Genomic DNA, 23353 nt, shown 5'->3' with positions numbered 1-23353 from the left:
GGTCTGTCACGTTACACTCGCTGAGCAGTGGCCTGAGAAAGCATTTCTGTGCTAGGAATGAAAGTTTAAATATCTCTGATGGATTCAGGTGCTGTGGGGTCAGGAGAGCTCAGCTCCAGCTGGGCCAGGCCCTGCTTTAGCTCAGGTCTGCTCTGGGAGTTTGGGAATTTGGGAAAGAGTTTTGGGCTTGCAGAGAAGCATTCCCAGGATGGAGGAGCTTGGGGGTGTTGGGCAGTTGCTGGAGTTCTTTAAAAATCAGGTGGAGTTCTTTAACATTCAGGTGGATTTCCTTAAAAATCAGGTGGAGTTCTTTAAAATCGGGTGGAGTTCTTTAAAATCAGGTGGAGTTCTTTAAAATTGGGTGGAGTTCTTTGAAGTCAGGCGGAGTTCTTTAAAAATCAGGTGGAGTTCTTTAACATTCAGGTGGATTTCCTTAAAAATCAGGTGGAGTTCTTTAAAAATCAGGTGGAGTTCTTTCAAAGTCAGGAATTCTGTGAAATCAGGTGGATTTCTTTCAAATCAGGTGGTGTTCCTTAAAATTCAGGTGGAGTTCTTTAAATCCAGGTGGAATTCTATAAAAATCAGGTGGAGTTCTTTAAAATCAAGTGGAGTTCTTTAAAATTCAGGTGGAATTCTTTAAAATTGGACGGAGTTCTTTAAATCAAGTGGAATTCTTTCAAAATCAGGTGTTCTCTAAAATCAGGTGGAATTCTTTAAATTCAGGTGGAGGTTCCTTAAAATCAGGTGGAGTTCTTTAAAAATCAGATGGAGTTCTATAAAATCAGTGTAATTCTTTAAAATCAGGTGGAGTTCCTTAAAATCAGGTATAATTCTATAAAATCAGGTGTAATTCTTAAAATCAGGTGGAGTTCCTATAAAATCAGGTGTAATTCTATAAAATCAGGTGTAATTCTTTAAAAGTAAGGCATAGTTGTTTAAAATCAGGTGGAGTTATTTGAAATTCAGGTGGAGTTCTATAAATTCAGGTGAAATTCTTTAAAAATCAGGTGGAGGTGAGCTGCCAGCCTCCTGCTCAGCTGCTGCAGCTCCGTGGAATCGAACTGAGCATTGAAATGAGGATTTGCTCCTGTGGGAGGAGGAGGAGAGAGGAGAGGGTGGGCTGAGGGTGAGGATGGCTCTGAGGGGGTTAAACCAGGATCAGCAATGAGCAGGGATCTCCTCCTGCCTCCCCAACCCCACCTGGACGCCCCCAAACCCCTCAGGTGCTGCCGCAAACCTGGAGAATCCCTGGCATCGCTAATCCCGGAGCAATAATGACAAAATGGTGATTCCTGGAGAGCCCTGGGGCTTCACACAGCTCTGAGTGGCAGAGCTTAAAACTCTTGGAGAAATCCAGAGCTCATTATGGCAGGATTAATTTCCCACTAGGAGCTGAGCAGCTCTTCCCAGGGCAGGAATGAATTATGGATGAGAGCTTGGCAGCAGAAAGGAGAATTTCCCTGGGCTGGGGCAGGGGGAGCAGCTCCAGAGCATCCATGGGAGGGGACGGGGGCACCCCCAGCTCTGGCAGGGCCTGGGGGGCCACAGGATGTGGGATGGGCAGGTCCTGCAGGGTTTGGGAAGTGTTTGAGCTGTGGGATTGCAGGTCCTGCAGGATTTGGGATCGCTGGGCAGGGTTTGGGATCACTGGGCAGGATTTTGGGAACTCTTGGTGCTGTGGGATGGGCAGGTCCTGCAGGATTTGGGATCACTGAGCAGAATTTGGGATGGCTGAGCAGGATTTGGATCACTGGGCAGGATTTGGGAACTCTTAGTGCTGTGGGATGGGCAGGTCCTGCAGGATTTGGGATCACTGAGCAGAATTTGGAATCACTGAGCAGGATTTGGGAAGTGTTTTTGCTATGGGATTGCAGGTCCTGCAGGATTTGGGATCACTGAGGAGGATTTGGGATCACTGAACAGCATTTGGGAATTCTTGGTGCCTTGGGATGTGCAGGTCCTGCAAGATTTGGGATCGCTGAGCAGGATTTGGGATCACTGAGCAGGATTTGGGATAGGATTTGGGATCACTGAACAGCATTTGAGAATTCTTGGTGCCTCGGGATGTGCAGGTCCTGCAGGATTTGGGATCACTGAGCAGAATTTGGGATCGCTGAGCAGGATTTGGGATCACTGGGCAGGATTTGGGAAGTGGTTTTGCTATGGGATTGCAGGTCCTGCAGGATTTGGGAACTCTTTGTGCTGTGGGATATGCAGGTCCTGCAGGATTTGGGATCACTGAGCAGGATTTGGGATCACTGGGCAGGATTTGGGAGGTTGGTGCTGTGGGATGTGCAGGTCCTGCAGGATTTGGGAACTCTTTGTGCTGTGGGATGTGCAGATCCTGCAGGATTTGGGATCGCTGAACAGGATTTGGGATCACTGAGCAGGATTTAGGCCGATTTTGGGTCCATCCAGGATCTTTTCCAGAGCTGTGCCCCAGTTCTGTGAGCCCCTGCCACTGGGGGATTTTAGGGTCAGTTTTTTTGGGATTTTTGGGATCTCCTTGCCCTGTTTTAGGGCTGGCTCTGAGGAGCTGCCAGTGTTCATGGCTCAGGGATGGGAATGTTGTGGTTATCCCAGGCTCTGCTGCTTTTCCTGCTGTTTCCAAGGCAACTGGGAACTCTCAGGGCCGCAGACACACCCAGGGTGCCCTTCCCACCTGCTGGAATGCTCACCTGAGCCCTCCTTGCAGGCTGGAAAATCCCTCCAGCTTTGGTTCTGACCTCTGAATTCCCCACTCCAAAAATGGGGATTTTAACCCCAAAAATGGGGATTTTAAATTCCCCAAAATGAGGATTTTAAACCCCAAAAACGGGGATTTTAAACCCCAAAATGGGGGTTTTAAACCCCCAAAAATGGGAATTTTAAACCACCCAAAATAGGGATTTCAACCCCAAAAATTGAGATTTCAAACTCCAAAAATAGGGATTTAAACCCCAAAAGTCAGGGTTTTAAAGCCCCCAAAAATTGGGGATTTTAAACCTCCAAAATGGGGATTTTAAACCCCAAAAATGGGGATTTTAAACACCATAAATGGGGAGTTTAAACCCCAAAACTGAAGATTTTAAACCAAAGTGAAAAAAATACCAAGGCATTGGTGCTTTCTGAAAAACAGTTTGTTTTTGTTTTTGTTTTTTTTTTTCTGGGAAGGCTTTTCAGCTGTTTTCCTTGGGGTTTATGGGATTAACTGTATTTAAAATTATGGGATTAACTGTATTTAAAATTATGGGGTTAGCTGTAACACACAGTAATCTGCGGGGCAGGGATTTTCACATGGAATTTGGGTTTCCTGTGCGTGCAGCCTGTCCCTGCAGTGCTGTGCTGGGAGCCTGGCCCTGGTTCACTTCATCTCCTGGGGGGTTCCTGGGACAAACTGAGCTTTGGTTCTGCTGGAATTCACCAAGTTCTGCTGAGCCTGAGCCCTTTGGAGCTGCTTGGCTCCTTGGTGAAATGCCATTGCAGCTGCTGGGGATTGGGGATTGGGATCTTTTCCCTTTCTTGGCACTCATCAATCCAGAACCTTCTCCCCGTGCTGGGTCCAGGGTGGGCAGTGCTGGGTGGAATTCTCCTGAGAAGCCTCAGAGGAAAAGAAAAACAATGGTTATCTGCTGCTGTGGGATGCAACAGGGGCATCTGTGATTGGTTTCCTTTCCTTTCCTTTCCTTTCCTTTCCTTTCCTTTCCTTTCCTTTCCTTTCCTTCCTTTCCTTTCCTTTCCTTTCCTTTCCTTTCCTTTCCTTTCCTTTCCTTTCCTTTCCTTTCCTTTCCTTTCCTTTCCTTTCCTTTCCTTTCCTTTCCTTTCCTTTCCTTTCCTTTCCTTTCCTTTCCTTTCCTTTCCTTTCCTTTCCTTTCTTTCCTCCTGATGAAATCCTTTCTTCTATTCTTTTAGTATAGTTCTAATATATAATTTTCTTTTAATACAATATATATCATAAAATAATAAATGAGCCTTCGAGATTCTCATCTCTTCCCTCATCCTGGGACCCCTGCAAACACCACCACCATACAGGGCTGCTCCTCACTGCTCCTTACTGGTCCTTACTGGTGTTTCCCTGCCGTTTCAGAGGGCCTGGCAGTGGGAGTTGGCTTTGGAGCTGTTGGGAAATCCCAGTCTGCCACATTCCAGAGTGCCAGGTAAGAGCTGATCCTGCTTTTGGTGGGTTCCTTTGCCTCTCTGGGATCGCTGGGGAGAGGCACCGAGTGTCCCCGTGGGTGCTGCTGGCCCTCAGGAGGGGCACCCAGGGATTTTGGGGTGTCCATCGCCTCCCTTCTCCCGTTGGAGGGAAAATAAACCGGGAGTGGAGCTGGAGAAATGGGAGGAAAGGATTAATAAACCTGGAGTGGAGCTGGAAAAAATGGGAGGAAGGGATGATAAACTGGAGCAGAGCTGGAGGAACAGGAGCAAGGGAAAATAAACCTGGAGAAATGGGAGGAAGGGGAAATGGACCTGGAGAAATGGGAGGAAGGAATGATAGACCCAGAGCTGGGCTGGAGGAACGGGAGGAGAGGATAATGAACCTGGAGAAACGGGAAGAAAGGAAAAAAAAATCCTGGAGCAGAGATGGAGAAACAAGAGGAAGGGAAAATAAACCTGGAGAAAGGGATAATGAACCTGGACAAATGAGAGGAAGGGATGATAAACCTGAAGTGGAACTGGAAGAAATGGGAGGAAAGTATAATAAACGTGGAGCAGAGCTGGAGAAGCTGGAGGAAGGGAAAATAAACCTGGAGAAATGGGAGGAAGGGGAAATAAACCTGGAGAAATGGGAGGAAGGGAAAATAAACCTGGAGAAATGGGAGGAAGGGGAAATAAACTGGAGAAATGGGAGGAAGGGATGATAAACCTGGAGCAGAGCTGGAGGAAAAGGAGGAAGGGAAAATGGACCTGGAGGAGCGGGAGGAAGGGGAAATAAAGCTGGAGGAAGGGAGAATGAACCTGGAGAAATGGGAGGAAGGGGAAATGGACCTGGAGGAGCGGGAGGGAGGGATGACAGACCCGGAGCGGGGCTGCCGGGGCTGCCGAGGCTTTGGCTCCGCTCGGTGGCCTCCCTGCTCACGGCAGCTCCTGCTGGCCCTGCCCGGGTTCTGCTTCTCCCTGGGGCTTGAGGCTGTTGTGGCTCCCGAGGAGAGCGGGATCGGCTCTGGGGAGAAATCCCTCCCGGGGAGGGTGGGGAGGGTCCCTGCAGGGTCCCAGGCCAGGCTGGGGCAGATTGGGAGGGGTCCCTGGGCGGATCTTTGAGGTCCTTTCCATCCCAAACCGTTCCATGATTCCTGATGAGGGATCTGTGGGGTCCCACAGCTGATTTTGGGTCCATCCAGGCGGATTTTGGCTCCATCCAGGCTGTCCAGCCATTTCTCTGTCCAGGCTCAAGCTGTGCCCCACAAAGGCACATCCCAAACCTTCCATTCCCATTCCCTGTGCCATCCCAGAGCCCAGGGAGAAGAGCAGGGTCCTCCAGCTTTACTCCCTGGGATTAAAGAGCAGGATCCTCCAGCTTTGCTCCCTGTGGGTAGAGAGCAGGATCCTCCAGCTTTACTCCCTGGGAATAAAGAGCAGGATCCTCCAGCTTTACTCCTTGGGATTAAAGAGCAGGATCCTCCAGCTTTACTCCCTGGGGGTAGAGAGCAGGATCCTCCAGCTTTACTCCTTGGGAGTTAAGAGCAGGATCCTCCAGCTTTACTCCCTGGGGGTAAAGAGCAGGGTCCTCCAGCTTTACTCCCTAGGGGTAGAGAGCAGGATCCTCCAGCTCCCCTCAGCTCTGGCAATAAAAGTCTCTTCACAAAGGCAGCAGAGCTGCAACAAAAGGAGATTTTGGATGTGCTGGATCAGCTCAGGCATCCCGGGAGTGCCTGGGATCTGGGAGGGTGCTGGGATTCCCCATCCTCCCCAGCATCCTGGGATTTCTCATCCCACCCATCGTCCCAGCTCACCCAGGACGCCGGGATTCCCGTGCTGTCCATCACCCAGGACCCCGGCGTTCTCCAGCCAGCTCGGGATTCCATCACCCAGGACCCCGGGGTTCTCCAGGCAGCTCGGGATTCCCCTCCCGGCCCTTGCCGGGGTTCTCTGCGTTTCTTTGCTGCCCCCGGGTGTTCGGCTCCGCTCCTGCGCCCGGGACCCTCCGGGATGCTCCGGGAGCTGCGGCGGCATCAGAGCCCCCGGGAGGGATTTTCACACGTGGGGAGAACACACGGAGAGCCTGGGGACGGGGATGGGAACGGGGGTGGGAACGGGAACCAGATGGAGCTGGAGCTGCTGGGAGCAGCACGGGCGGGATTGGAAAGGGACACACAGGGGACAAGCAGGGCACAGGCAAATCCTGAATCTGCCCCTCCCAAATCCTGAATCAGCATCTCCCAAATCCTGAATCAGCATCTCCCAAATCCTGAATCAGCATCTCCCAAATCCTGAATCTCCACCTCCCAAACCCCAAATCTGCCCCTCCCAAATCCCTGATTTTGGCATTAATCCAGATTTTATCACACATCTCTGGGTTATCAGGGATAAATCCTCATTTTGAATCCCTAATTTTGGCATTAATCTCTGGTTTTATTGCACACCCCTCTTTTTATCCCAAATCCCAGGTTTATCACACATCCCTATTTTTACCCCATCCCTATTTTTCTCTCTATGTTCAGTTGGGCTTTGATTCCCTGTGGGTTCTTTCCAGGAAGGAAGATCAGATTTGTTAACCCTCCTCATTCTCCTCCCCCTTTATGTCCTGTAAGGAATGTGGGATCCAGGCAATAAATCCCTAAAATCCACCCCTTGAACGCCACCCCAGCATTTCCCTTCCACTGGGATTCCAGGCCCACCAAACCATTTTTAATTGAAATGTGCTCCCAGTTGGAATATCCAGACAAAAACCAGAGGATGGATGTTTTCTGCATGGAGCCATAAACATTAATTGGGAATTTTTATAGGTGCCCCACAGTCCCAGCCTTGCTTTTAGACCACCCAGCTTCTGTGGGTGTCTAATTAAAAAAAAAAAATATAAAATTTCAATAACCTTTATAAAGTTCTGTATGTCCCTACCCCACATCAATGCAGCCGCCTCGTTAAATCCCATTTTATTTAAGGCTGGCCCGCTATGAATATGTAAAAAATTGAAATTATTTGCAGGGTGATGCTGTTTAAAATAGAATTAACGAGGTCTCACGTGAGGATTTTGGGGTATTTAAAAGGATCTGGATATTTAAAAATATCTTAAGGTATTAAAAAACAGGGGGGTGAGGGTTTAACTGGAGCCTCCTGGTGCTGCTGGAGCTGGGAGAGGCTGCCAGGGAAGGGCGGCCTTGGGTTTGTGCTGGAAAATGGAGAATTCCTGTCAGGAATCAGCCCTGGCCAGGGGGGAGCTCCTCCATCCCCACAGACTTTGATTTTTAGGGTTGGTGCAGATCTCTTGTAGCAGTTTGGAGGCATTCCTTGGTCTTCAACCAGCTGGGAAAGGGAATATTTGGGAAAATTAAGGAATATTTAGGAATATTTGGGAATATTTGGGATGTCTCATGTTGATGCCTTTCCTTTTTCCTCTGGAAAAGGGAATATTTGGGAATATGTTGAAATATTTTGAAATATTTTGGAATATTTGGGGTGTCTCATGATCCTTTTCCTTTTCCTCTGGAAAAGGGAATATTTGGGAATATTTTGAAATATTTTGGAATATTTGGGAACATTTGGGATGTCTCACGTTGATACTTTTCCTTTTTCCTCTGTAATATTTGGGAATATTTGGGATGTTTCCTGTCGATCCCTTCCCTTTTTCTTCTGGAAAAGGGAATATTTGTGAATTCTGTGTTCCTGGGGTGGCTTTCACCCCAAATCCAGCCCTGGGGGAGGTGAGGGGTGAATCACCCAGGGGATGTGTTTTCCGTGGAGGGGATGGTGGAGGAGCAGGTGAAGCCCCTGGGGCTCACCTTGAGAAGGCTGAGCTGGAGCAGAGGCTGGACAGAGTTACAGAATAAATTTATTTATTAAAAGGGTTTATTAAAAGGATCTCCTCAACGGATCCACTTTGGGCAGCACAGGAGCCCAGCCAGGGCTGCACCCAAGATGAACCAAAATGGACTCAGAGTCCGGAGTTTTCACATTTTTATAAGTTTTGCTCCATTTCCGTATCGGGGTTCATTGTCCCATTGCAGCTCCAGGTGATGCAGTCCCACCCTCACAGATTGCTCCCCTCAATTCCCTGTCGTTGGCACTTTTTGGGCCATTTTGGGCCTTTTTGTTGTTTGCATTTTCAGGGCTGAAGCTGCAGCAGTGTCCTTGGTTGTGGGGCTGGGCAAGGGTGAGGCAGGGAAGGAGGAGCTCTGTGGGACAGGGTTTAAGAGGGGAGAAGCTGTGTGGAACAGGGTTTCACTGGGGAGCAGCTCTGTGGAACAGGGGAGAACGGGGAAGGAGCAACTGTGTGGTAAACTCTGTGTAGAACAGGGTGTAAGCTGGGTGTTAAACCCTGTGTGGATCAGGGTCTAACAGGGGAGAACAGGGAAGGAGCAACTGTGTGGTAAACTCTGTGTAGAACAGGGTCTAACAGGGGAGCAGCTGCTTGGAACAGGGTCTAACAGGGGAGCAGAAGGAAGGAGAAGCTGTGTGGAACGGGGTCTAACAGGGGGAACAGGGAAGGAACAGCTGTGTAGAACAGGGTCTAAAAGAGGAGCAGCTGTATGGAACAGGGTCTAACAAGGGGAACAGGGAAGGAGAAGCTGGGTGTTAAACTTGTGTGGAACAGGGTCTAACACGGGAGCAGAAGGAAGAAGCCGCTCTGTGGAACAGGGTTTAAGAGGGGAGAACAGGGAAGGAACAGCTGTGTAGAACAGGGTCTAACAGAGGACCAACTGTGTAGAACAGGGCCTAACAGGGGAGCAGCTGTTTGGAACAGGGTCTAACAGAGGAGCAGCTGTATGGAACAGGGTCTAACAGAGGAGCAGCTGTGTAGAACAGGGTCTAACAGAGGAGCAGCTGTGTGGAACAGGGCCTAACAGGGGAGCAGCTGTTTGGAACAGGGTCTAACAGGGGAGCAGCTGTTTGGAACAGGGTCCAACAGGGGAGCAGCTGTTTGGAACAGGGTCTAACAGAGGAGCAGCTGTTTGGAACAGGGTCTAACAGGGGAGCAGCTGTATGGAACAGGGTCTAACAGAGGAGCAGCTGTATGGAACAGGGTCTAACAGGGGAGCAGCTGTGTAGAACAGGGTCTAACAGGGGAGCAGCTGTATGGAACAGGGTCTAACAGGGAAGCAGCTGTGTAGAACAGGGTTTAACAGGGAAGCAGCTGTATGGAACAGGGTCTAACAGGGGAGCAGCTGTATGGAACAGGGTCTAACAGGGGAGCAGCTGTGTAGAACAGGGTCCAACAGAGGAGCAGCTGTTTGGAACAGGGTCTAACAGAGGAGCAGCTGTATGGAACAGGGTCTAACAGGGGAGCAGCTGTTTGGAACAGGGTTTAACAGGAAAGCAGCTGTATGGAGCAGGGTCTAACAGTGGAGCAGCTGTGTAGAACAGGGTCTAACAGGGGAGCAGCTGTTTGGAACAGGGTCTAACAGAGGAGCAGCTGTATGGAACAGGGTCTAACAGGGGAGCAGCTGTTTGGAACAGGGTTTAACAGGAAAGCAGCTGTATGGAGCAGGGTCTAACAGTGGAGCAGCTGTGTAGAACAGGGTCTAACAGGGGAGCAGCTGTTTGGAACAGGGTCTAACAGAGGAGCAGCTGTGTAGAACAGGGTCCAACAGGTAGGGCAGGTCCGGGGAAAGGGCCCCGTGAGCTCCTTCCCACCTGCAGCCCTGATCAAACACCTCTGCGGGCGGCCCGGCCCGGGGGCAGCCGTGATGCAATCGCAGCAGCCCCAAACAATCGCTTCTTTCAGGCACCGATAACAATCCCGACAGTATGGAAGGGCTGCCATGCAAGAATACACATGCACATTCTCCACTGCGGGGAACTGAAAGCCCGAGTGAAAAGGGGCTTGTTAAGAATATGTAGCCTGCTTTCATAATCACTCCCTCAAAGAATGGGCCCTTGAAAACAAGGCTTTAGGCTTATAGAAGGCTTTCTGTGCCTTGACCTTGCAAATATGCGGAGATGCCAACTTTTTTTTTTTTTTCTTTTTTTTTTTTTTTGCAAGTGAACTTGGAGTTTCTCAGCGTGGAGCCGGAGCAGTTGGCAGCAGAGGGGGGCAGGAGCTCCAGCCTGGGATGTTCCGTGGGGAACCCCAACAGCAGGGCGTGGATTCACCTTTCCTTCCCCAAAAACTGGGCTCTGCTGCGTGGCAGGATGGGCCAAGGGCAGGGCAGAGCTCTGGGGGTTCTGTGTCCAGTTTGGAGCAGTTTTAGGGGATGTGGCTGTCCCGTGGCTGTCACCGACCTGGTTTTACAGACGGGGAAGTTGGGGCAGAGCTGGGAAAGGCAACGCATCCAGTGTGTGTCGGGCCCTTGGTGCTTCCAAGGACACCGAGGCTGTTGTAGCCACGTGGAGGAGTCACCCAGGGGACGTTTCTGTGCCATGACAGAGCCTGGGGACACTGTGGCACATCCCCAGGCAGAGTCTGGTGGGGTTTTTCCCTGGATGTGTTTCTGTGGGACCAGCTGAGGTTTGTAGGTTAGGGATGAGCTGCAGGTTGTCCTGCCCATGCACAGAATCCCAGCATCACCGAGGTTGGAAAAGCTCTCCAAGGTCCAAGCTGTGCCTTGTCCCCACCTTGTCACCAGCCCAGAGCACCCAGTGCCACATCCTTGGGGTGGCAAAATTCCGACCAGGTGGGACCTGAGTCCCCCACCTCTGTACCCCTTTCCCCACCTTTCTTCTCCTCTCTTTGGGACCCCAAACCCTTCACCCCGTGGCTTTGCGTGGTGGCTCATGGCTGTCCCCCGTGTCCCCGTGTCCCTGTGCCAGCCGGGTGTCTCTGTGCTGGTTTTATCAATGCGTTCCCTCGCTGCAGCAGCAGCAGCCGGGGGAAGCCTTCCAAGAGTCCGCACCTATTCCCTATTCCAAAAGGCGCCTTTGTTCCCCGGACACAATGACACAGTGACACAATGCGGCTTTGATCGCTCCTGCTGCCCCGGGGCTGCCCTGCCGCGGGGGAAGGAAGGAGGGAGGGGATGGCCCTGGGGATGGAGTGTTGCTTGAGATGGGGATATCCCTTGGGATGGAGTGTCCTTTGGGACAGGATGTCCCTTGGGATGGAGTGTCCTTTGGGATGGAAGTATCCCTTGGGATGGAAATATCCCTTGGGATGGAGTATTCCTGGGGATGGAGTATCCCTTGAGATGGGATGTCCCTTGGGATGGGATGTCCCTTGGGATGGGATGTCCCTTTGGATGGAGTGTCCCTTGGGATGGGATGTCCCTCAGGATGGGATGTCCCTCAGGATGGGATGTCCCTTGGGATGGGATCTCCCTCGGGACTGAGTATCCCTTAGGACAGCACTTGGGACAGGATATCCCTTAGGATGGGTTTATTTGCAGCACGGAGGTGAATCCCATTTCTGCCTCCTGCCCAGAGCAGGGGTGGCTCCCTTGGGGCAGTGACCCTAGGAAAGCATTGGGAATGTTCGGGTGTTCCCCTGGCACGGAGCTCTCCTCGTGCCCAGGGGATCCGTGCCCTTGGTGGGGCTCACATTTCCTGGGAACGGGGACAAAATCCTGCCCTGGGCTGGGCATTCATGGCAGCCCCAGCTGTGGGGCTGGGACTGCTTTTGGGGAGCCCACATGGATTGTCCTGGGGCTGATTCTTGGTCTTGGAAAGCCCAAATGGATTGTCCTGGGGTTGTCCTGGTTTTTGGGAAACCCATATGGATTTTCTGGGGTTATTAACCCAGGATTTCCTGGTTTTGGGGAGTTCTTGGTTTTGAGAAGCCCAGATGGATTGTCCTGGGTTTATTCCTGGTTTTGGGGAGCCCACATGGATTATTCTGAGGTTGTTCCTGCTTTGGGGTTATTCCTGCTTTGGGGAAGCCTGGGCGGATTGTCCTTGGGTTATTCCTGGTTTTGGGGAGTTCTTGGTTTTGGGGAGCCCCCATGGATTGTCCTGGGGTTGTTTCTAGTTTTGGGGAGCCCCCATGGATTGTCCTGGGGTTGTTTCTGGTTTTGGGGAGCCCCCATGGATTGTCCTGGGGTTGTTTCTAGTTTTGGGGAGCCCACCTGGATTGTCCTGGGGTTATTCCTGGTTTTGGGGAGCCCAGATGGATTGTCCTGGGGGATGTGTGGGAAGAAGAGCACAAGAGGACAGACCCAAGCCCCGATGGGTCCCTCCTGGCTCTGCCCCATCCCATCCCTCCCTCCTGCCCCTCGGGGCTCAGCCTGGGGGTCCCAATTCCCGCTGGGGTCGGGGTGGGGGGAGCTCCCCACCCTCCCCGCACAGAGCCCTCCGTTCACAGCTCCCTCCCTGCTCGTCTGCCGTGGCCAGGAGCAGCAATAGCTGCTTTGTGCGGAGCCAGGGAAGGAGGGGAAAGGCCCAGCCCCGGGGCGCAGACAGCGGCTGCAGTGTTTCCCTGCAGGGATGGTTTTCCCCCTCCGTCCTCCCTCTCTTTGCTGGAATAATGTTTGTGATTGTGATGGCCTGTCCTGCCCGGGAAAAGCCAGAGCCTCTCCCCCTTCCCTCCCCTGCTCTGGGAACCCTGGGAGAAGTTTAAACAACCCCGAGAGGTTTTTTCTCACCGGGCTTATTTTACTCGTAGGAAACGAGGGGGTGTAAAGAGGGAGCTGGCGGCTGTTGGCAGAGCAGGACTGAGCTGGGAGAGGCTCTGGGGGTCACTCAGAGCCCAGACCCCCCCTGCTGGAGCCCCCAAGGGTGGTCCCACTCTTGGTGTCCCCCAGTGCCACCAACAGAGCCCAGCAAAGGTGGAGAAATTGGAGAAAGGCTCCCAGGGTGGGACAGAGGTGTGTGGGGAGCCCATGGCACAAACACGAGCCCTTTTTGGTGCCCGAAACGTTCCTCCAAAATCCCAAACTCCTGCAGAGGTGGAAGGGAGGGATGTGGATGTGCCAGCCATGCACAGCTCCAGCAAAAACCCAATTCTTCCCTGTGAGGACAAAATCCTTCCCTGAGAGGGTGGGGATGCCCTGGGATGGAATTCCCAGAGCAGCTGCGGCTGCCCCTGGATCCCTGGCAGTGCCCAAGGCCAGGCTGGAGCAGCCTGGCATAGCTGGAGGTGTCCCTGCCGTGCCAGGGGTGGGATGGGATGGGATGGGATTTAAAATCCCTTCTCACCCAAAGCATTCCAGGAGTCTGGGATTCCCTGACTGATGCACAGCCCCGCTCTCCCCTCTGCTGAGCTTGATGCTGGAATTTCCAAAGTGTTCCCCTTCCATGGGATGTGAGAGGGGGAAAAGAGGGAGAGCAGAAAAGGAGGGAGAGCAAAAAAAAGAGGGAAAGCAGAAAGAGAGGGAAAGCAGAAAGAGAGGGAATGTTGCAGCTCCTGGGAATCCTCAGGCTGAAATCCCTCCAGAGCCTCCCAGGACAAGCTCTGGGGGATGGAATTTGCTGGGATCCTGTTAAATCTGGGCACTGGGGCTGGGAGCATTTCCACTGAATCTTTAATTGTGTCCCTTTTTCCCAGTAGCTTATCCCAGGCTGAGCTTTGCACCTAACATAAATAAATTGATCTGTTTGTGCTTTTTTTAGGAATTTAGCCATTGGGATTGGCATCCAGAACTTCCCAGAGGGCCTGGCTGTCAGCCTGCCCCTGCGTGGCGCGGGATTTTCCACCTGGAAAGCGTTCTGGTGAGCTCTGCTCCAGGGAAAGGAGCCTCCTCCAGCAGCCCCTCCTGCCTCTGATCCTCCCCACATCCATGGGATGGAGCCCTTGGCGTGGGATTGCTCTGGCTCTGCTGTGTTCCCTCTGGTGCTGCAGCTCTCCAGCACTGTTCTGCTCCTTCCACACCCTCCAGGCTCAGATCCCAGAGCCTGGATCCCAGGGATGCATCCCTGATCAACCATCACATCCCAGGGATGAATCCCAGATCCCAGCAATCACCAGGTCCAAGGGATGCATCCCTGATCCCAGCAATTCTTCAGGGCTGTGCTGGGCTCCAGATCCTGCACTGCCTTTATTTTATTTTTTTTTTTTTTTTAATGTCCCTTCATTTTTCTTTCCCTTCAGGCTGCATTTCAACCCCACTTCTATTTTTTCCCCTTTTCCCAGAGGTGCTAAATCCAAGGGCACAAACCCTGGGAGCAGGAGAAGGAGCTGCCCCTGCCCTGCTCCGGGTGATGGATGGAGGGAGGGGAGGATCCCAAACTGCTCCAAAGTTTTGTTTTCCTTTCCTCCCACCCACCTCCCTCAGTGCTGGGGCTTGCAGCAGGATTGCTGCTGCTGGGAAGGGAATTCCCATGGTCCAGAGGGCTGGGAAAGCAAAGGACTGGGCAGGATGTGGCTTTGTCCTGCTTGAGGCTGAGGCCAGGCTGGGACTGAGTGGTGCTGATTGGAAATGTTCCCTCTGCCTGGGAGCTGGATCCCCAAATCACACAGAGCTGCTGAGGGCAGGAATTAGATCCTGCCTGGAAAACTCAGCTGGGAAAATGTCAAAATTGTTCTGTCAAACCCTTTCCTGTCGCCGTAATCCAGGTGTGGCAGTGCCCGACTCCTCCGGGGCACGGGGAACAGGGACACAGTGGGAATGGGGCGGTTTGAGCCCCCTGATCCCTTCGGGATGGCTGTGCCAGCCCTGGCCCAGCTCTCCAGGGCTGTTCTGGCTGTTTGTCTGGCAGGTATGGGCAGCTGAGCGGGATGGTGGAGCCCCTGGCCGGGCTCCTGGGCGCCTTTGCCGTGGTGCTGGCGGAGCCGCTCCTGCCCTACGCGCTGGGGTTTGCTGCTGGAGCCATGGTGTACGTGGTGATGGACGACATCATCCCCGAGGCACAGACCAGGTGAGACCCCCCTCACCTGTGGGAGGGTCCCTGCCACCCCTGGGAACAAGGAGGGTCCGTGGGAAGGGGGAGTTTGGGAGCAGAGGGCATAGAAACACCCAGCCAAGGCCGGGAAGTGGAGATGTGTGGTGGTGTTCACAGGGGTCACAGGACGAGGGAAGAGATGAGAACCTGACTCCATTTTTCTGAAAGCTGATTTATTATTTTATTATATATATTACATTAAAACTATATTAAATCTATACTAAAAGAATAGAAGAAAATATTTCATCAGAAGGCTTGAAAGGAAAGGAATGGAATGATAATAAAATCTTGTGACTGACCAGCGAGTCTGACACAGCCAGATGTGATAGGCCATTAATTAAAAACAACATATGAGACCAATCCCAGATGCAACTGTTGCATTCCACAGCAGCAGATAATCAGTGTTTGCATTTTGTTCCTGAGGCCTCTCAACTTCTCAGAAGGAAAAATCCTAAAGAAAGGATTTTTCATAAAATGTGTCTGCGACAGAGATGGGTTCTGCTCCTTGGCTGGATGGAGAGGCTGGGAATCCTCCAGGCAGCAAGCTGAGAGAAAAGGGGAAAATTATCCCATGGAGATGGGGTTTGGGATGCCAGGGGGTCAGGATGCAGCCAAGGGATTGCTGAGGTCCCTCCCCATGCCAGGGAATGGCCCCCATGGGCAGGAGGGTTTGGGATCATCGGGGCTGGCACGGGACGTGAGCAGCATTCCCTGCTCCAACATTCCCCTGTCCCCTCTCCCTGCAGTGGCAACGGCAAGTTGGCATCCTGGACCTCCATCCTGGGCTTTGTGGTGATGATGTCCCTGGACGTGGGGCTGGGCTAGGGCAGGGCTGCACTGCCAGGAGGACACAGCAGAGCCCCGCGCCGCGGGATCGGAGCCGCGCACTAGCCTCGGCCCGGGACTGGATCTGTACATAGAATTTTGGGATCTGGTTTGGTGTTGATTTCCTCTGATTTTGTATCTCCCCCTCCCCTCTGAGTTCCTGGCGATGGTTTCCAAGCACAAATACGGGTGGGTCCTCCCAGATCCTGGTTGGGGTTTCCTCTTGGGAGGGGCGTTGGATGAACGCTGGGCTGGTTTCTCCAGGGAATTTGGGATTTTGATCCTCTCTGTTCTGGCAGAGGTTGGGAATTCCCTGCCCTGTGTGGAGGCTGGTCTGGGGTCTTGAAATGGAGTAATCTCCTTATGGAGTGTGGAATTGCACCCTTTTTTGGGAAGGCTGAAGGCATTGGGGCTGTGATGAGCCATGGGATCACAGGTCTTCCACACCCTGCTGCTCCTCAGGAACGCTGCAGGGATTGCTTTGGATGCATGGAGATAGTGCAGGCAAATAAAGATGAATTTTCTTGGGATCTCTGCAAGAGGGAAATGTCATTTTTTCCTGAATGTGTCTCAGAGGGGCACTGCTCCAATGTGTCCAATGTTCTGGGGTTTTCTATAGGAAAAACCCCAAAAAAGGAGGATTTGAGTGTTCTCCATGCATTCCGTGTGGAGCTGTCTGGGCTGCCCAAGGGATTCTGGATTTCAGCTGCTGCTTCCAGCAATCAGAACTCCCTGAAGGTCCAAGCCAGGGTTCTCCTGCTCACCTGCAGGAAGGGCAGGAGCAGAGCCAGCACCGGGGCATTCCAGGATGAATGGATTAATAAATCCCTCAGGACGGATTAATTATCCCACTGGAGATAATTCAGAACCATTCATGGACAGAAGCATGCATGGACATTCCTGCCTCTTCTCCTGCTGCTTCCCAAGCATTTCTTGTGGAATGGCTCTTCCTGAGAGGTGAGGATTGATCCCCAATCCCGGACTGGGCAGGCTGAGGGGTGAATCCTGCCCATCCCCGTGCCAGCCTTGGGGAATGCTGCAAATCCCGGCACCCCCTCGCTCCAATCTCCAGCACAAAGAGCTTCCCTGAACCCTCCTGTGGGATTATTTGGATCACCTGGCTGCTCAATCCCTCTGGAACTGGGGCTGGGATGTCCTGGATCCCCCTTGAGTCCCCCCAAAGGGAACAGGCTGGCGTAATCTGAGCTCTCCATTCTGTTCAGTCCTTGTTTTTTGGGATGGATTTCCTTTGTGTGTCCCTCTGGATGATCCAAAGCTCCTGTTTGCTGATGGATTTGACCTTTTAACTGTGATTGCTTCCAATAAATGGGAAATGGAGTTGGCACAGAGTTGTTTCCATGCCATAAATCCACGGATTGGATCCTCCTCCCTCCACTCTGCTGGGTTTCCTTCCTCCTCCATCCTCACTGTTCCTGGCTTTCCAAGGTCCTCTCTTGGCTGGGAAGGCTTCCTTGGGGCTGGAAAAGCTTCCTTGGGATTTGGAAAAGAAGGGAAAAGCCAAGGAAAGGCAGTTCCATCCTGGGTGTGCATCCCTGGAACTGTGGGGCTGAGCTGGGTCCCTCCAGGCATGGAGGAAATTTGGGATTTCAGCCTTTAGCAGGACAAACAGGGGTGTCAGGCCCTTCTTTGGAAAGGTGACTTTGGGCGTTTCCTGCTTTAATTCCCGGTGTGTGGTGCCAACTGGTACAAAAAGAAAACCAACATTAGAGAGTTGGAGGCAGCCTTGTAATCAGATTTCTGGGAGATAATGCCACAAAAAGCATTTAATCCTGCCTGGATGCAGCCAGGCCAGATGGGGATGGAGCCCTGGGAAGGGAGGGAGGCAGAAATCCCAGAGGAAAATCCCTTTTTTCTGTTTGTCCCTTGGAGGGAAATGAAATGATCTCCCCATTCCTTGGTGTGAGGGGAAGCTCCCCCTAATTTTTCAGTAAAACCTTTAGATTCCTGAGTTTGGTCTTAAAACCAAAATAAATTTTAACAGTTGGAGGGAAACTTAAATTGTGATCCCTCTGCAGCTAAAACTTCAAACCCCCCAAATAAAGGCTCTTCTCTCTTCTCTTCTCTTCTCTTCTCTTCTCTTCTCTTCTCTTCTCTTCTCTTCTCTTCTCTTCTCTTCTCTTCTCTTCTCTTCTCTTCTCTTCTCTTCTCTTCTCTTCTCTTCTCTTCTCTTCTCTTCTCTTCTCTTCCCTCTTCCCTCTTCCCTCTTCCCTCTTCCCTCTTCCCTCTTCCCTCTTCCCTCTTCCCTCTTCCCTCTTCCCTCTTCCCTCTTCCCTCTTCCCTCTTCCCTCTTCCCTCTTCCCTCTTCCTCCCTTTTACTTTTCCTTTCTTTTTCCTTTTCTCTTTTCCCTTTTTTCTTTTTCCTTTTTCTCTTTTCCCACCCCAACCCCCAGCCTGTATCTGTAGCCTCTTTGCTGCTGTTTTTTGGATGTTTTGGGGTTTTCCAAGCCCTGCTGATGAACAGGGTGACCAGAGGAAGGGAAAATAATGGGGAAACGATGGGAAATCCCCCAGTTCCTCCCAGCCCCGGGGGTGGCTGTGCTTGGCACTGGAGCTGCTCTGCTGCTCCCAGGGCTGGGCCAGGCTCCGTGGCTGTGGAAAAGCCCAGGAATGCAGGGCTGGGTGCATTTTCCTGCTTTTATTCTGGTTTGGTTTTTTTTGGTGTTTCAGAGGCCAAATCACAGAGGGGCTGTGATTTGTGATTTGTGATCTGTGCCTGGGACCGGCACCGTTGGTGGCTGCTGAGGAGGTGGTGGAGAAATCCCCAGGGAAACTCCTCTGGAGCCAGGAGGGATGAGCTGGGCTTGGTTTAAATTGATCCCAAGTGAAGGATGGAGAGGGTGCTGATAGCTGGGAGCAGGGGCTGTGTTCATCCAGGGATTCCTGGGTGTGCAATGCCCAGCTTTCCTTTTCCTTTTCCTTTTCCTTTTCCTTTTCATTTTCCTTTTCATTTTCCTTTTCCCCTTTCCTTTCCTTTCCTTTCCTTTCCTTTCCTTTCCTTTCCTTTCCTTTCCTTTCCTTTCCTTTCCTTTCCTTTCCTTTCCTTTCCTTTCCTTTCCTTTCCTTTCCTTTCCTTTCCTTTCCTTTCCTTTCCTTTCCTTTCCTTTCCTTTCCTTTCCTTTCCCCTTTTTCTCCTTTCCTTTATTGGGGTGTCTGGGCAGGGGTTGGACTGGATGATCCCTGTAATGGTCCCTGTCGGGCTGGATGATTCCTGTAGGGTTGGATGATCCCTGTGGGTCTGGTGACCCCTGAAGGGCTGGATGTCCCCTGTGGGGCTGGATGTCCCCCGTGTCCCTCCCAGCTCTCCCGGTGCTCCCCTCACCGGGCGGTGACTCAGGGCGCAGGAACGGCCCCGGGGATGCCAGGAACGAGCGGGGCCGGGCTGCCCGGGCCGTGCCGGGGGCTGGGAAGGCGCAGGCGGCTGCGGTTTGCAGGGCAGGGCGGGGACAGCAACCCCGAGCGAGGCTTTGCACGCAAAGGGAACAATAATCCCATTATGAGCCCCGCGGCGAGCGAGCGCGGCTGGAGCCGCTCACGGGGCGAGATGCGCGCCCGGGGCGGATCGCGGCACCTGAGTCACCGCTGGGACGGGATGGGATGGGATGGGTTGGATTTGGATTGCACCTCCCGCCCTTTCCTGGCACGGCAGCGATCCCGACCCGCACACAGGGACGGATTTCACCTCACGGCAGCGATCCCGAGCTGCACACAGGGATGGGTTTCACCTCACGGCAGCGATCCCGAGCTGCACACAGGGATGGGTTTCACCTCACGGCAGCGATCCCGAGCTGCACACAGGGACGGATTTCACCTCACGGCAGCGATCCCGACCCGCACACAGGGACGGATTTCACCTCACGGCAGTGATCCCGACCCGCACGCAGGGATGGGTTTCACCTCCCGCCCTGTGACCGTGTTGTTCACAGGGGTTCTTGGGCTGGGGAAGAGACGAGGATCTGACTCCGTGTTTCAGAAGGCTTGATTTATTATTTTATGATATATATATTATATTAAAACTATACTAAAAGAATAGCAGAAAATGTTTCGTCAGAAGGCTGGCTAAGAATAGAAAAAGAAAGAATGATAACAAAGGTTTGTGGCCTGGCTGTCTGTCCAAGCCAGCTGACTGTGATTGGCCATTAATTAGAAACAAGCACATGAGACCAATCCCAGATGCACCTGTTGCATCCCACAGCAGCAGATAACCATTGTTTGCATTTTGTTCCTGAGGCCTCTCAGCTCCTCAGGAGGAAAAATCCTAAGGAACGGATTTTCCATAAAAGATGTGTGTGACACCACCCCTCCCTCGGCACGGCAGCGACCCCGACCTGCAGACAGGGATGGATTTCACCTCCCACCCTTCACCCTTCCCTCAGCACGGCAGCGATCCCGAGCTGAACACAGAATCAATGATTTCCATTCTTCCCATGCAGCTTTGTTGGGCTTGGCAGCCGCGCCGCAATTGGAGCCTCCCGATGCTCCCCTGGCCCCTCGCAGCCCTCCCGTGCCCCAAATCCCCCTGGAGCTTCCTCCTTCCAGCCCCAGCCTGGCCCTGGGCACTGCAGGGGGGATTTGGGCTCAGGATGAGCTTTCACCAGGGCAGATGTTGTGTGTGGGGTTATTGAGTTTGGAGAGGAGATTTTGGAGAATCCTGGAATGGTTTGGTTTGGGAGGGACTTTAAATCCCATCTGGTGCCACCATGCCATGGGCAGGGACATCTTCCCCTGTCCCAGGGTGCTCCAAGCTCTGTCCAGCCTGGCCTTGGGCACTGCCAGGGATCCAGGCACTTCCAGAATTCCATCCCAGCCAGGAATTCCCAATTCCCAATATCCCATCCCTCCCTGCCCTCTGTCAGTTTAAGGCCATTCCCTGTGTCCTGCCCCTCCATCCCTTGTCCTCAGTCCGTCTCCAGCTCTCCTGGAGCCCCTTCAGGCCCTGGCAGGGGCTCTGGGGTCTCTCCAGACTCTTCTCTTTTCCAGGCTGAACAATCCAAATTTTCAATTGAATTCCAGTTATTTTTCAGGTATTTATTGCCTCTCTCTCAGCAGGTTTGTTTAGTCTTGCTTGGTCAACCAGCCCTTGAACAGCTCCGTGCTGGTGTCCCTGCTGGATTCCTGGGATTGCAGCTCATGGATGAGCTCCTGTTTCCCTTTCTCCTGGTTCTTTTACCTAAAATCCTTCATTTTCACTGTGCCACCTCAGGGGGATGTTCTCCATGTGCTTCCTTAGGAGTTGTGTGAGGTGGGAAAGGTGAAATCCCATCGGTCCCAGAAGGAACGATGAAATCCCATTGTTCCAACTCCACTTCTTCAACCCACAGGGTTGTTCCTAATGGGAAAAAAGGGAAAATCCTCCCCTGTGGGATCTGCAGCTGGCCCAGCTCCCATTTAATGCCTCATTTCTTGTTCTGAGGCTTTTACAGCGTGCAGGGTTTGTGTGAGAGCAGGGGGAACACATTCCTGCTACAGCCTTGGTGGAGATTTCTGGGAAGTGTTTCTTGTGCCTCATAATCCTACCAGGGGGATCTCCAGAGCAGGAAATGGAGCCTGAAGGTTTATTTTAACATAATCTTACAAAATGCTGATGCTAACTGAAAAGCTTTTGTGTCCAGGGCTGGTTCCTGGGGGGGAATTGTTCCAACCTCTGGCTGGTGCCTCTCGTGTTCCTGCAGGAACGAGGAAAATGTTCCTGACCGGAGCTCCCAGCTCGGCTCACACGATCCCTGAGCTGTGCCTGGAGCGGGAACAAACCCGGGCTGGGGGGGCAGAGAGCCCTGGGTCTGCTCTCCTTTGGCTGCACAATCATTTCCCTGCCATAAAATCACCCGCAGGAGCCAAGGCAAGATGAGGTCATAGGGAAAAACACGGCTTGGGAAACAATGGAGGGAGGTGCTGGTAACGGCTGGGGTGGGGATGTCCCAAAGCCTGAGGTGTCCTGGGGACCCCCAGCTCCTCCAGGGACCCCCCAGCTCCTCCAGGGACCCCCAGATCCTCCAGGGAGCCCCAACCTCCATCAGGAACCCCTTCTCTTCCAGGATCCCAACTTCACTGGGACCTCCAGTTCCCCCAGGACCTTCACCTCTGCCAGGATCCCAACTCCACTGGAACTCCCATCTCCTCCAGGATCCCACCTCTGTCAGGACCCCCAACTTCTCCAGGATCCCATCTCTTCTAGGATCCCAACTCCTCTGGGATATCTGCCTCCATCGGGCCCCCAATCTTCTATTGGACCCCAATCCCATTGGAACCCCCCATCTCCTCCAGGACCCCAATCCCACTGAACTCCCCACCTTCTCCAGGACCCCAATCCCACTGAACTCCCCACCTTCTCCAGGACCCCAATCCCATTGAACTCCCCACCTTCTCCATGACCCCAATCCCATTGGAACCCCCTGTGTCCTCCAGGACCCCAATCCCACTGAACCCCCCATTCTGCCATTCCAGTGCTGCTCCCCCACTCTGTGCAGGACACACCATCACCATCAGCATTCCCAAGTTTTTTGTTCCCCTTTCTTTCCCAAGGTTTAGACTCCAGTGAAGGCTGGGGCATCCCAGTTCCTCCCACCCCGATGTGTCAGGCCAGGCTGGCAGCAGGGGCAGGAGCGAGGTTGGATTTCAAACACAAATCACCTCTCACAATTTATTTGGCTTTTTCCTTTCCTATTCCAGGCCGTAATTTATCCCAGCTCATCTCTGCTGGAGGATGGACACAAATCCAGGAGGATCTGCAGGTCCTTCCCCCGAATCCAGCATTGCTGGTGTGTCCCTGGAGGTCAGAGAGCCCCGGGAATTTGGGGGACATCTCTTAAATCTTGTCTTGCCGAGGATTTCACCAAATCCCCGCAGTTTTGGGTGGAGATAAAATCCTTTGGAGAGCAGGGAGATGAGTGCTGACACCGAGGAGCCCCCCGGGGCCTCCGAGTCATTAAACAAATTAAGTGTTAGCGGGAGAGGCCCCTGTGATTGCTGTGAAACCCCCGGGGGCTCCGTAATTGCTCTGCAGCTCTGGTGGGTGGAAGAGACAAAGGGATTTGGGGGGATTTTGGGGATTTTTCCTCCCCTGGTGCAGCCAGCAGCAGCTCCAGCTCTTTTTGGATCCATGGAGCGCTCGGAGATTTGGCTGTGCTGGAGCAGAGCCTGGGATGAGCCGGGATGAGGTCCCTGTCCCTGGGGCAGGGATGGGGAGAGCTCCCAGTCCTCCCAGTGAGCTCCAGTTCTCTCATGGACCCCAGCTCCCACCCCACGGCCTCTGCCACCATTGGAACATTCCAATTCCATTGGAGACGTTTTTCCTTCTGAGAAGGTGACCAGAGCCACCTTCCCCAAAAAAACCTGCGTGGGGTATCCTGAGCTCCCGTGGCTCCAGAGAGGTGTGAAATTCCCAAATTCCGGTTTCCAGGGCTGTCTGTGCTCAGCAGGATGTGAGCCCACGAGGAGAAGCATCGGGAGCCTCCACGGGAATCCTCAGCTCTGGCTTTCCCAAGCTCGCTGTGCCTGGGATGTTCCTTAGGGATGGATCCCAACCCTTGGAATTACAGCTGATCAACCCTCCTCAGCTCAGGACACCTGATAATCCCGGCAGGGAAACACCTGGAATGCCGCCAGCCAGGAGGGGATGGTGGCC

At 52.8% G+C, this 23353-nt stretch overlaps 1 protein-coding gene across 2 annotated transcripts in view; it reads left to right on the top strand.

Annotated features, from left to right (window-relative positions):
* Nucleotides 1-16241, top strand: part of SLC39A11 (solute carrier family 39 member 11) — a 60047-nt gene extending 43806 nt beyond the window's left edge. For both annotated transcript variants that reach the window (XM_063175775.1, XM_063175774.1), the window contains exons 7-10: nucleotides 4067-4136; nucleotides 13618-13716; nucleotides 14704-14862; nucleotides 15633-16241. In XM_063175775.1, coding sequence (XP_063031845.1) covers nucleotides 4067-4136; nucleotides 13618-13716; nucleotides 14704-14862; nucleotides 15633-15711 — 407 coding nt within the window. In that variant the 3' untranslated portion in view covers nucleotides 15712-16241. The remainder of the gene's footprint in view (nucleotides 1-4066; nucleotides 4137-13617; nucleotides 13717-14703; nucleotides 14863-15632) is intronic.
* The last annotated feature ends 7112 nt before the right edge of the window (nucleotides 16242-23353 follow it).

The sequence above is a fragment of the Melospiza melodia genome, chromosome 24, assembly GCF_035770615.1.
Source record: "Melospiza melodia melodia isolate bMelMel2 chromosome 24, bMelMel2.pri, whole genome shotgun sequence".
In the NCBI taxonomy this organism is placed as follows: Eukaryota; Metazoa; Chordata; class Aves; order Passeriformes; family Passerellidae; genus Melospiza; species Melospiza melodia.
Note: the sequence above shows the minus strand (reverse complement) of the source record. Positions and strands in the feature narration are given on the sequence as shown.